Source organism: Tenrec ecaudatus, chromosome 5 (assembly GCF_050624435.1).
Source record: "Tenrec ecaudatus isolate mTenEca1 chromosome 5, mTenEca1.hap1, whole genome shotgun sequence".
In the NCBI taxonomy this organism is placed as follows: Eukaryota; Metazoa; Chordata; class Mammalia; order Afrosoricida; family Tenrecidae; genus Tenrec; species Tenrec ecaudatus.
The window spans coordinates 71,965,629-71,979,582 of NC_134534.1; the positions used below are offsets into that span (position 1 = coordinate 71,965,629).

The 13,954-nt window shown below is 38.3% G+C and overlaps 1 protein-coding gene across 6 annotated transcripts in view; it reads right to left on the bottom strand.

Annotated features, from left to right (window-relative positions):
- Positions 1–13,954, bottom strand: part of CSPP1 (centrosome and spindle pole associated protein 1) — a 138,784-nt gene that overhangs the window by 78,607 nt on the left and 46,223 nt on the right. For all 6 annotated transcript variants that reach the window (XR_012784501.1, XM_075549606.1, XM_075549603.1 and 3 more), the window contains 6 exons: positions 12,779–12,861; positions 12,385–12,478; positions 11,360–11,417; positions 9,217–9,425; positions 7,169–7,290; positions 6,640–6,718 (listed from right to left, as the gene is read on the bottom strand). Coding sequence is in view for 5 of the 6 variants with exons in the window: in XM_075549606.1 (XP_075405721.1) it covers positions 6,640–6,718; positions 7,169–7,290; positions 9,217–9,425; positions 11,360–11,417; positions 12,385–12,478; positions 12,779–12,861 (645 nt within the window). In the remaining variant the exon portion in view is untranslated. The remainder of the gene's footprint in view (positions 1–6,639; positions 6,719–7,168; positions 7,291–9,216; positions 9,426–11,359; positions 11,418–12,384; positions 12,479–12,778; positions 12,862–13,954) is intronic.

Genomic DNA, 13,954 nt, shown 5'->3' on the forward strand with positions numbered 1-13,954 from the left:
AGGTACATACTGTGATGCGGATAATCCCACGTTAACAGGGCTCTACAAATAGATGCATGGGCAGGCTGAGTGGGTATGGAGGGAGAGCAGGAGTGTAGCCGTGAGCACATGCAATTGGTCTCTGCCTTAGCAGGGAGCAGGGATGAAGCAAAGGCAGTGCCTCACTTCTCCTGCCAGCACGTCACAAAATAATCAGCTAAAATACAAGTAAGCTCCAAATCTCGTGACATAATAAAAAATACCCAGGTTTGCCCTCCCCCCAGGAGAATTTATTTCAAAGGATGGCATTGAATCTGCAGCTCCAGGAGACGGACATATGTGATCGGAACCCACAGGAGCAAATGAAGGGGGAGGAGGTGAGAGTGGAGCACATCCTGGCCCACCAGGACTTAAGGACGATGTTCCCAATTAGAGCAGCCAGTCCACAGAGAAGACCACATAGTCGGCCCCACTATGAGACATGATGTCCCTCACTCCCATAGCCCTACAGGGGACAACACTGGAGACACAGTGGGGGAATTGCGCCCCATCTGATCCCGCCATACCGAGGCAAAATACTACGGGGGTGCAACAGAATAGCAAGGGAATGGAGCAGCAAGGTCCCCAGGGAATGTTGAAGGTGGACTTTGGGGCCAGGACGTGGTGCCCCAACAAACTGGACTGTATAAAACACTCCTAAAGGCCAACAAACAGTCCTTGATCGAACTACATGCTTTTCTTTCTTGTTGTGTTTTGTTGTCATTGATTTGTTGTTGTTGTTGTTGTTGTGTTGTATACTGTTGCTTGGTTTTGCTCTGTCTTGTTTTTGTGCGTGTTATTATCTCTGCAAGTCTATCTAAATAAGATAGGCTGGATGAACAATCTGGAGGAGAAAACAACGGGACTGACAGTTCCGGGGGACACAAGGGAAAAGTAGTGGTGTTAACAAACCCAGGAACAAGGGAACAACAAGTGATCCAAATCGGTGGTGAGGAGGGTGTAGGAGGCCTGGTAGGGTGCGATCAAGGGTAGTGTAACAAAGAGGAATTACTGAAACCCAAATGAAGACTGAGCATGATAGTGGGACAAGAGGAAAGTCAAAGGAAAGAGCTGGGAGGAAAAGGGGTACTTATAGAGGTTTAAATAAAGGCATGTACATATGCAAATGTATTTATATATGAGGATAAGGAAATAGGTCTATGTGCCTATATTTATAGGTTTAGTATTAAGGTAACAAAAGGACATCGGGCCTCCACTCAAGTACTCCCTCAATGGAAAAATACTTTCTTCTATTAAACTGGCATTCTATGATGCTCACCTTCCTGACACAACCACTGAAGACAAAGCAGGTGAATAAGTAAATGCAGTGAAGAAAGCTGATGGTGCCCGGCTATCAAAAGATATAGTGTCTGAGGTCTTAAAAGCTTGAAGGTAAACAAGCAGCCATCTAGCTAATAAACAATAAAGCCTACATGGAAGAAGCACACCAGCCTGTGTGATCACAAGGTGCCAAAGGGATCAGTTATCACGCATCAAAGAAAAAAAAAATCATATCATTGTGTGATCACCTCCTTGATACGATCGCTGAAGACAAATGGGTGCATAAGCAAATGTGGCAATGAAAACTGATGGTGCCCGGCTATCAAAAGATATAATGTCTGGTGTCTTAAAGGCTTGAAGGTAAACAAGCAGCCATCTAGCTCAGAAGCAACAAAGTCCACATAGAAGTACACCAGTCTGTGCGATCACGAGGTGCCAAAGGGATCAGGCATCAGAACAAATAATCTTACCATAGTGAATGAGGGGGAAGTGTGGAGTGGAGAACCAAAGCCCATTTGTAGGCCACTGGACATCCCCTTACAATATGGTCTCGGGGAGGAGACGAGCCAGTCAGGGTACAACGTAGCAATGATGAAACACACAACTTTCCTCTAGCTCCTCCTCCACTATCATGATCCGAATCCTACCTTGCAAGTCTGGCTAGACCAGAGGATGTACACTGGTACAGATAGGAGAAGAAAACAGGGAATCCGAGGCGGATGATCCCCAGTGGTGTGAGTAGCGATACTGGGAGGATGGAGGGAGAGTGGGTTGGAAAGGAGGAACCGATTACAAGGATCTACATGTGACCTCCTCCCTGGGGGAGGACAACAGAAGAGTGGGTGAAGGAAGATGCCGGACAGGGCAAGATATGACAAAATAATAATTTATGAATTATCAAGGGCTCATGAGGGAGTGGGGAGAGAGGGGGAAAATGAGGAGCTCATGCCAGGGGCTTAGGTGGAGAGCAAATGTTTTGAGAATGATGAGGGCAATGAATGTACAAATGTGCTTGACACAACTGATGTATGTATGGATTGTGATAAGAGTTGTATGAGCCCCTAATAAAATGATCAATAAAAAAAATCCCAAAGTTTGGTTGGATAGCTACTTCGACACAAAACCAAGCAGGTGTTTTGAGAATGATGATGGCAACAAATGTACAAATGTGCTTGACACAATGGATGGATATACGGATTGTGATAAGAGTTGTAGGAGCCCCCAATAAAATGATTTAAAAAGAAACACCCAGATTTAAATCACAGATCATTTATTATACCAAGAGCTGGAAAAATCCCAGACTGAAGGAAATAATAAAACCCAAACCACAATCAGCTGACAGCAACACTAATATGACAAACAGGTTAGAATTCTCTGACAAAGATTCTAAAGCAATTTTAATAAAAGAAATGTACACAGAGCAATTACAAATACACTTAAAACAAATGGGGAAAAGAAGCCTCAGGAAAAAAGGCCTACAGAACCAAATGAAAAGTTTAGAACTGAAAAAAAAAAATAGAACTTAAAAGTTCGGAGCAATAGAAATTACCTGCTCTGAACAGCTGACAGTAGACTGATATAAAATGAAGAAACTCAGAGACCTGTTGGAGTCTAAAAAAAAAGAAGACTTAACATTCATTTCATCAAAGTCCAAAAAAAGGAGAAAAGAAAATAAGATGGAAAAGGTACTCAGAGAAACAATGCCTGAAAACTTAGCAAATTTGGTAAGAGGCACAAACCTATAGATTCATGACTGTGAAGAAACCCCAAACAGGGCAAATACAAGAAATCCATGCCAAGACACAGCATAATTAAATTCTAAAAAACTAAAAGACAAAGAAATGCCTCAGAAAACAACCAGGTAAGAACATGTTACCTACATGATTAAAAATTAGAATGACAGTGAGTCAATAAAACCAAGGTCATGTTGGTCCCAGTTGGCACAATATTTCTTAGGTACTGAAAGAAAGCCCATGACAACTCAGAATTCTGGATCTAGAATAACACAAATATCCTACAGGAATAATAAGGAAATCAAGATATTCTCACAAAATGGGAAACTTAGAGCCTTTGTTGCCAGGATACCTATACTAATAAAATGGCTAAAAAAAAATTCAAGTCACTTTTGACTCATGGTGACTGCATAAATGTACAGGATTGTGCACCATAACTTTTTTAATGGCTGGCTTTTCGGAAAGTAGATTTGTGGCAAGTTACATGATCTGTCAACTCGCTAAGTTTAGTTTGTCAATCAGGTGGCAACTTGATGACTTCATTTGGAGACACAATGAAGATAAAATAGCTCACTGGAGGCCAGATACACTCACTCCCTGCGAGACACCCCTGTTAACAAGCCATCTGGAGTTACGCTGATAGAGCCAGAGCCCTGGAGGTGGAGGAGGAGCACATGTGGAGACCCTGAGATGCTGAGATGCTTCCACCACCACTGGATCCACCAAACTTTCCCCTCACTGCCCTATGATCTCCCTGCATTTGATATCACTGCATGGCTGCATGAGCTTAAAGAGGAATTTATAGACTATTATTGACATATGGGTTAATATCGGACTTATAGACTCTATCTGGACTGGGCTGCGCTGTTTTTAATGTACAATTGCTCTTTGATATAAAGTTCTCTCTGGCGCACACATGAATGTCTATAAATCTGTTTCTCTAGTCAACCCAGCCTAACACAAGATTCCCCCAAGACTTCCTTCCCAGGTACCTCTGGGTGGAACCAAATATCTAATCTTCTGGCTAGCAGCCAAGCACAATAATCATTTATATCACCCCAGGATTCCCCAAAGCACTATAGGTACAGTCAAACTGACGTTACAGAAATGCTTAAGGAGAAAAGAAATGATAAAGGAAAGAATCCTGGAATACTGTGAAGGGGAGAAAGACATGGCAGTAATATGCGTAAACAAAACAGACTATTCTCGAATTTTCTAAATTATGTGTGACAGTTGAAACAAAAGACATAGCACTGTCTCGTGTGGTTCTAAAATCACATTAAGGCAATTATAACAATTGGGGGATGGTAATGAGATGCAAAAGGTTTCCGTATTCACTCAAAGTGATAAAATGTCAACCATAAAAAGCTATGTACAACGTAAAATCTTAAGCACTGATTTAAAAACTACAGAGCAGAACTGTGCTCCACATGGTTTTCAATTACTGTGTTGTGGGGGCAGCAGATGCCAGGAATGTCTTCCCAGGTACCTCTGGGTGGAACCGAACATCTATCTCTTGGTTAGCAGTCAAGCACGTTAACCATTTACATCACTCGGGGATCCCAAACACTATAGATACATCAAATTGACAGTATGTTTAAGTCACCCACCAAAACAATAAAAATAAAACGGAGATCAAAAACGAAGTACAAAACGGTATATCTAAGTTCTGACATATTATCAAATTAAGTGTTAAAATCTAACCTCTATGACACGCCATTGATAAAAACTCACTTCAAATATAAGGATACAGGCTGCTGAGAGCAAACTCAAAAAGTAAGAAAAGCTGGGATGGCAATCCAATCATATATAATGAGCTACAGAACAAAGAACATTACCAGAGAGAGATGTTAAACTCTGCCATCAAGTCTATACCAACTAATACTAAACCAGACAGACAGGGAAGAACTGCCCCTGTGAGTTTCTGAGGCTGTGTATCAGATTATCTTACAGAAAGAGTACCTTTCTCCCACGGAGTGACTAGCGATTTCAAATTGCTGACCCATCAGGGTTCAGTCATAAGTCAATTCACCAAGAAGACATAACAATCCTAAGTGTGTACGAACCAACCAAAAAAGCTAAAAATATGTGAAGCAAAAACTGGTAAAACTTAAAAGGAGAACTAGACAAAAGAGGGAAACAAGGGCAAATTTACAAGTATTGTTAGAGGATCTAATATCCTTCTCTAAACAATTAGATAGAAAATCAGCAAAAATATAAAAGAATGCACCACTAACAATATAACAAAAACCGTAAGATTCCACCCAACACTTACAGAACATTCCACCCAACAATAACAGAAAACACATTCACGTATTCAATGAACATAAACCAGGATAGACCATATCCTAAGACAAAAAATATACCTGAAAAAAAAAACAACAGAAAATCTCCAAACATTTGGGAACTAAACACACTATGTGACACCATCAAATAATGGTAAGGGTGTAAAGATAATAAGGTTTCCATAAGTGGCAGTTTCTTAACAAAAATAAACATGCAACTACAACCAACAATTAAATTCCCAGGCAGGTCTCCTAAAGAAACAAAAACTTCATATATATATGCACAACCGGAAAAAAAAACCTTGTATTTGCATATTTAAACAGACCCAAAGTGGGGACAAACCACATATTCTACAAAAGGTAACTGGTTAAACGTAGTGTGGTACATGAATATTATCAAGACTACTCAGTAATAATCAGAAAAAACTTTTAATATATGCAACAATCTTAGTGAATCTCCAGAGAACTAAACTGAGTTTTAAAAAGCTAGTCCCAAAAGGTTGCACATCCTGTATGATACGATGTATGCAGCTCCTTAAATAGACAGCATTACAGGGACAGAGATAGATTAGAAGAACGGGAGTTGAGGCTGATGGGAATGAAATGTGGTTAGAAAAGGAATCCTGTGGCATGGAAATGTTTGCCTTGTGTCTTGAACATATCAATGTCAGTATCCTAGCTGTGATACAGTGCTGTAATTTTGCAAGATGTTACCATTAGGGGAAACTTGCTAACAGTTACACAGAATCTCTATTTATTTTTTCTTACAACTGCAATGTGAGTCACAATGACCTCAAAACAAATATTTCATCTTAAAAAATTGATGCTGTGCAACTATACTTATTGACACTGAACAATACTTCCAAGACTTCTAGTTTTTTAAGCAGGTTACAGAATAATTTGTGAATATACTACTACTTTGGTGTGTGTGGTGTGTATATTTTTGTTGAGTTTATATTCAAGGTTATATACACAGAAACACTTCTTAAATACAAATATAAATTTGGCTGCCTCTGCGTTGAGTTTAGGTCTTTTTTTTTTTTTTGCATTCTCATTTGTCAACAATTTGCATGCATAACTTTTATAATGAGAATTAGATTATTCCTAATTTGTGAAATGCATATTCTATAAAATATTGACTTAAAAAAGAATGCTTTGAACATAGTTATCAGAATGATTGTGACTCAGATGCACTTGTTACCATTAGAAATGAAAACCAACGACATCTGTTTTGAAGGAAAAAAAAGAATGAGTTAAAGGACACAGGTTCTATGAAGACAAATAATTCTTTAAATAAATAAGGACTTCAAAGAACGACTTACACAATAGGCTGGGCTGGCTGGGGGGCTACCGGAGCACTGGCGTAACCTGCAGGCTGTACTCCCATCAACCTGGAACCATCTTTAAAGAAAAACAAAACTTCCATTCTAGAGACCCATGGGACAGCCATATATTTCTTTCTGTAGTCGGAACATAGCGACAATGTTAACAACGTTCCCGAGAGAAAAGCATCTGTGTGTGCTCTCAGGCAGGAGTGAGCCAAACACAACATAAGGGAAAGGAGAGCGATGTTTTCTTACAGTTTTATTGGCACATAATCTACATATCATACAATTCAATGGTTCAATCATATCAAGAGAGAGCTACTTTTTAAAATCTAGATAAACAGGAATTAACTATGAAGTACATCTAGGCCTTAAAATAAGGTGTTTCTTAAATCAATAAATACATAATACTTGAATTATAAAAATTTGTACTTTTCTCATGTCCATATTTTTGCTTGCACAAAAAGGAATTCTCCAGATTGAAACACCAGGGGGAAATATAATCCTCATGAGGTAGGTAACTTACAATAAGCAAGACTGGGATCCAAAGGATTTCTGGCTCCATAGAAATAGTACGCATCATCATAGGGAGTGCGAAAGTTAGCAGCCAGAGGTGGCAGCAAGGGAGGAGGAGGCAGAGGTGGAACCCTGTATCAAAAGAAAATTGGGAAATGTTTTCATATTTCATTGTGAATCTTTTTTAAAAATCAAGATATTTTACAAAAATATTATTGAAACTTCAATAACAATTTTAGGAAAATAATATCATTTTACTACTATCTTTAATCAAAAATTATGATTCAAAAAGCAAATAAAAGGATGCCATAAAAAAAGTTCATGAAGAAACTCCATTATATTTTAATTCCAATTTCTCATGAGCTTTCTGAAACATCCTCATATTAATATGACATTTCTGAACTTCAGATATAACATTTATGTGAGATAAAACCTTTAGTAAACACTAGGCATTATGTACCAGTATCAAATGAAAACAGACATGGTCCCTGTTCCTCAAATATAATACAGAAATAAGCAACCCTTACAGCAAAGCATAATAAATGAAATAACAGAATTAGATGTAGGCGGTTATAGGAATACAGAGCAGGGACAATAAACTGCACGGGAAAGAAAACACAGGGAAGACTCTGGAAAAAAACGTTCCCAAGTGAAGTTCCTAGAAGGAGCTAGTTGCAGCTAGCAAGGCAGGGCGGCCCCCAGAGAGAGGGGAGCTGCAATACAGCATGGTTAGTGTGACTGGGCACAGAATGCCTATTTCTTTCAAAGGACGTCTCTTCCAAATTATGTCTCAACGCAGTTTTTAGTGTTCACAACTTGAAAACTTCAGAAAACCACGACTTCAGCACTTTAGTAACGCTGAGAAAAGCATTCCCACTAATGCAGTCTTTTCCCACCAGGCAAACAAAGCCCTTTAACTGAGCAGAAGCAAAAGGATGCATCGTCACAGATTCTCTCTGGTACACATTTCAAAATAATCCCAAACATCAGGAGGGCATTGAAGCTCACATGATAAGTGAGTGCACTGCACACTAACTAGCTGCTGGCCGTTTCTAGCCTTGTGTATCCAAAGGTGCATCCACAAAGCAGTAGAATGAGTGCTAGGAAAGTCAACTAACCTAATTTTTATACAGAGTTTGTATCTACATAACAGTTAACCCTATAAACAGTCCTGTAATTGTAGTGAGAGAAAAAATACTGCTGTTCCATTTTCACAAGTGAGAAAACTCAAGTTCCACAAAGGCTTGCCCCAAACCCAAACCCAGTGAAGCAAGTTTCATTCCGCATTCAGTGCTAAAGGCACCATACCACGCTCAGGCATCACCATCCTTCCTAGTGTTTTTCTTTGGGAAGCCAGTCAACAGAACAAACAAAAGATCTGGTGAACACAATAAATAGAGTCCAACAAGGTGTTAGTAGGAAATAGAAGATAAGACCACGTCAAACTAAAAGAGGAAAGCAAAGAAACTATCAATGTTAACAACAGGATTTTCTGTGTGTACAGTCTAGTGATGGTATCATTAATAGGCTTTTCACATATAGAATCTAATCTCTTCCATAATACCTAAAGTCCAAATTTGTAATCTCAACATTTTTTTAGTTTTAACATTTAAGTTGTAGAACCCCTAAGCAATCAGAGAGAACGCGTCAAAGGAGATAAAGCTAAAATAAAATCACATTCAAAACTTTTCTGTATAAAATGAAGAATTCAATGTTTGCCAAGTGGAAATTATAAAATTGAAGAAAATGGATAGCTTTTATGTATGTTAAAAGACATTAAAAATAGATATTCCAAAGTACAACCCAATGCTAAGCACTAACATGTATTTAGTTATTCAATCTGAAAATACAAACTCATCTTTACACAATCTATGTAGCATAAGGATTTCCATTAGTTTCATATTAGCAGAGAAAAGACCAATGAAAACAAGAAAAGAAATTTTACAAAAGCTGTTCATTGTACAAAATCTCAGAAGGATCATGTTACCTGGTTCAGCATATTTTTCAAAACATACAACAATACCTTTACCTAGTTCCCAAAGCATTATAAACAAGCACCTGGGAGGCACCATATCACCAAGGGTGCTGCTTAGTCCACTATGCAACTCTTCGCTGTGAGCTGTGACTGCGGGATCAGACAGAATGGGTGGGACGGATGAGGTAGATAAAGGAGGGAGAGGCGTCTGGAAAGCTACTCTGGGTCTTTCCGGTGGCATGGTCTCTTCAAAGTGTCTTGGTGTCACGCTGAGCTCCTTTAGTCTATCAGGCTAAAACAGAGGAGGGAAATCTGCTTGTTATACAAACTCAGAGATTTAAAGATGGACACACCCTCTAACGAGCCTCTGTCCCAGACTGCATGTCACATCAGTTGCAATACACAGAGTTTCACAGCTACAAAAGATTTTGATGACCTACTTCTTACTGTATAGCTAAGGGAACTGAGGACCCCTGAAAAGTGCATCACACCCCTAAGCCTGCCTCAATGCTCAAGAAAGACCTACGGCCAGACATTCTTTTTACTACACTCTCACGCAGCTTCTCTATCCAGCTGCCACTGTGGTTTCAGAGCAAGCAGATGCGGCTTTGCAGGCCAGGTCTCTTCACAACGATTCAACTCTGCTGCTGTGGGAACGCAGCCACAGGCAACAGGTAAACCATGAAGTGAGGCTGCAATAAAACTTTATTTAAGCAACAAAACAAAACAGGAACTGGATCTGGTTGCAGGTGAGTTTGCTGATCCTGCTCTAATACATCATCTTTTATATATACTAAAAAGATGTGGTCTGACTCCTACATTGCTAATGTTCGTTTATTTATTCTTATAGAGAGTAAAATGTCTCAGACACTCGACCCCGTCCTACTATGATGGGTCAACCCAAGTGAGTCTCACAGAGTAATTTGACACTTAACAGGGCTTCATTCACAGACAAATAAAAGTCAGTTTATCAAACGCTGATGTATCTGTAACACCCAAGACTTAACATGCGACCATGTTACATTGAAAAGTTCAAGGTTTTGAAAGTATTTAACTGCCAAATCTATTTCAAATTATTTATTAATAGGCAAAAAAATACATAGCTTTAGAATTTGTCATTGTTTCCTACCATGCTTATCTGTTTCCAAGTTTAATTGTTCAGGTTCACAGCTGTTACGTTTTGTTTTTTGAGCAATCAATATATTTAGGAGTGATGCTGGCCAGTAGTAAACTTTTTTTAAAAAAGATAACCTGCCTGTAAGATTTATACTTAAACCGAAACTCACTGCCATTGAGTTGGTTCCAGTTCTTAGCCCGCCCCACCTACCGGACAAGAGTAGAACTGCCCTGTGGGTTTGTGAGACTATATTTCTTCGTGGGAGTAGAAAGCTTCCTTCACCTTTCTCCCTTGGAGCAGCTGGTGGGTTCAAACTGCTAAGCTGGGGTATAGCAGCCCAATAGTTAACCCACTTGCTGTCACGGTTCCCATGTATACACTTAGAACTTGTGGAATAAAATCAAGAGTTGCCAATAGCCAAACAACTTTGAGTAGCTACATCCTTTTTGAAAATGAACTCTTCAATGAAAGTAATTAAAGCTTATTAACCATCTTTCTAAATATTTCAGCAAAAGCTTGTCTTAGCAAATAAATAGGCACACCACACAGCTAACTACAACAAACTACTTTTTGATAAGAGTAATTAAATTATTACCTCCTCCTTACTTAACTGCAATGCTGTGAGTAATTCAATCCACTTAATGATGAGATTTGCAAAATTAAAGTAAAAATAAGGTTATTATCTTTCAAATTTTACATTAAATAAAAACAAGTGACGTGCTCAAAGATTAGAATTAAAGTTTTCAGTTTCCTTGGAAAAAAACTGATAAAAGAAAAGTGGTAAAGATATACTCAAGAAAAACATTAACTTCTGTTATATATTAAGCAAGGATAACTTTTCCATGAATTAATACACTTGAATAACGAGTAAAGAACTAATTTATAGCAATCTACAACTTAATTCACGACTGAAAAATCTTATAGAAACAAAGCAAGGGTAAGAGCTAGCATTTACTTTTTATGAGAACTCAATTTCATTTATTTTATTGCTGCTTGAATTGGCCTGCTCTTAACTAGTTCCTCCTAAATCTTCTATCCCCACCTCACCGTCTCATTTGGGGGTTATTTGAAAAAATGAATAAACATTAAAAGATTCCATGAGCCCTCACCGATTTCTCAGGGTCTTGTGCACCAGAAGCTGCAACACTGAGTTCCAAATCTTTTTCCCTAAATAAAATTAAAGTTTTGTATATTTTTAAAAACTTTTAAGAATAGCAAACACTACTCAAAGAACCATGACTGAAATAAAATTACACTTAAAACTATGCAATAACGTCTTCAGCTATATAAACTCACAAATCACCTTCTAACTTAGTGCAAAGTAAACCAGAATTCACCTACAACTTAGGATATGAATTTTTAAACCAGTGTCTGGGATTCTTTGGACAACCCCACACAGCACCAAGTACAGAAACAAAATGAAATCCTTACTTTGTGAAAAACAACAAGCAACAAACCCCCCAAAACTCCGTTTCTTCCAGATGCATATATGTATTCTTTCAATTGGAAAAATAGAGTGGTAAAAGTTAAGATATAAACAGCATACAGTTTTAAAGAATTTATGTTAAAGATGGCTAATATTCAGCAGCAGACATGTCTTGATCTAAGATAAAGGGGAAAAGGCAGAATCAAGATTTCTATTCCTAATTTGAAACTAAAATTACTATTTCACAAATATTTCGTCTGGAAACATTACACTGAAAAAGAAAAATTATACTGAGACTTGTATACAATATAAATACCTGTGAACTTGTCATAGGATTATTTTAAATTTATAATTATGCTTACCATATCAGATAGTAAAAAGATAAAACACTCTTATATTTGTCACGATAATACAGTGGGTGTGTAGTTAACATTAACGTCCACCCAAAACTGAGAAGTTAATCAAACAATGCTAAAGCCTGTTACCAAATACATGCATAGGCTTATTTTTAACTAAGACACAGACAGTAAGCACTAACATAGTATTTGCTTACATTCCTGGTAGATTTACAAGGTGGAAATTGAAAATGATCTATAAATCCAAAATCAAGTCCTCATTTTTACTACGTAATTGTTACAGCCACAGGGGCATTCTGTAAAAGTTTTTTTAAATTCAAAACATTCTTTTGAAATGCAAACCTTTCATTACCGTCTCTTGTTCTTCTTTTGCTCAGCCATTTGTTCCAATAATTCTTGTCTATATTTATCTTTCCTCCTCTGAATAGCTTCTCTGTCTTCACCTGCTAGATTGTTTAAAAAAAAAAAAAGATGAAGCCTTAACTCTGAAGTAGCAAGTGCAATTGGAAAAACCTGAATAAAATAAAAAATCTTGCAATTTTACTTATCTAAAAAGATAATTACAGAATGTAGAATGTACAGAGACTAAATAAAGACAAAATATATGTGGCTCTCTTCAATCAATCTCAGAATTTATAGTCCCTTCTCTACATTCATTTCAAGAGTACGTCTGGTTAACAAGCATACAGAATAAGTCCCTGTCACTGCACTCGAAAAACCGAATCAATTGGAAGTTCTGTACATACCAAAGATCATCCCTGCAAAAGGGCTACTGAGAGCCTGAGCATTGGCAGACTTGGATCGTTCATTAGGAAAATTGTCTTGAGCACTAAAAACAAACACACAAAGAAAAAGAATTAGCACCCATGTAAGTTTTCAGGAATGAATAACAGAGTAAAATGAAGATAGGAGTTACTGGCCCTCCAGTGTATTACAGACACTAGACACCACTACATATTTTTTAAAGTGCAGGTAAAGTCACAGCGTGTTAGCTCCTGTACACAGTGGAATACCCCAATGAACTCAGATTCTATACAAATATCCCCTTTTTCTTCAGCCCGCTGCTTCACTGGTTCTAGAGGTTCTCAAATAAAATCCTTTTTTCTAAGAACAGTTACCCAAGCAAAGAAATTTAATAGAAGCACACATAAATAGATCCTAAAATTAAAAAAAAAAGAATACTTCCTAAGCACATACTTGGGAAAAGACTCCCTTTCTAAAAGATTCTTTCCTTGAATAATAAGCCTAAGAAGTAAAGAAACTCCTTTAAAGAAAGTGCAATTACCCAGAATAAAACCATACCCAAGGTGAATGGGGGGGGGGCATGGAGCAGCGACCCAATGACCATCTGTAGACAATTGGACATCCCCTCACAGAGGGGTCACAGGGAAGAGATGAGCCAGTCAGGGTGCAGTTTAGCACTGATGAAACACACAACTTTCCTCTAGTTCTTTGGTGCTTTCTTCACCCCACTATCGTGACCTCCATTCTACCTTACAAATCAGACTGGACCAGACCATGCACACTACTACAGATAAGAGTCGGCAACACAGGGAATCCAAGATAGATAAACTCCTCAGGGCCAAAAAGGAGAGTAGAGATACCAGGAGGATTAGAGGAGGATGGGGGAAGAAAGTGGGACTTGACCACAAGGATCCATCTAGAACCTCCTCCCAGGGGGACAAATAATGAAAAAGTGGGTGAGGGGCAACAGAGGACGATGTAACATATGGAAATAATAATCTATAACTTATCAAGGTTCATGAGCGAGGGTAGGAGGGGGAGGGAGGGGGAGGAAATGGGTAGCTACTATCAGGGGCTCAAGTGGAAGGAGAATACTTTGAAAATGATGATGGAGGCATATGTGCAAATGTGCTTGACACATGGGATGAATGTATGGATTGTGATAAGAGATGTAAGCA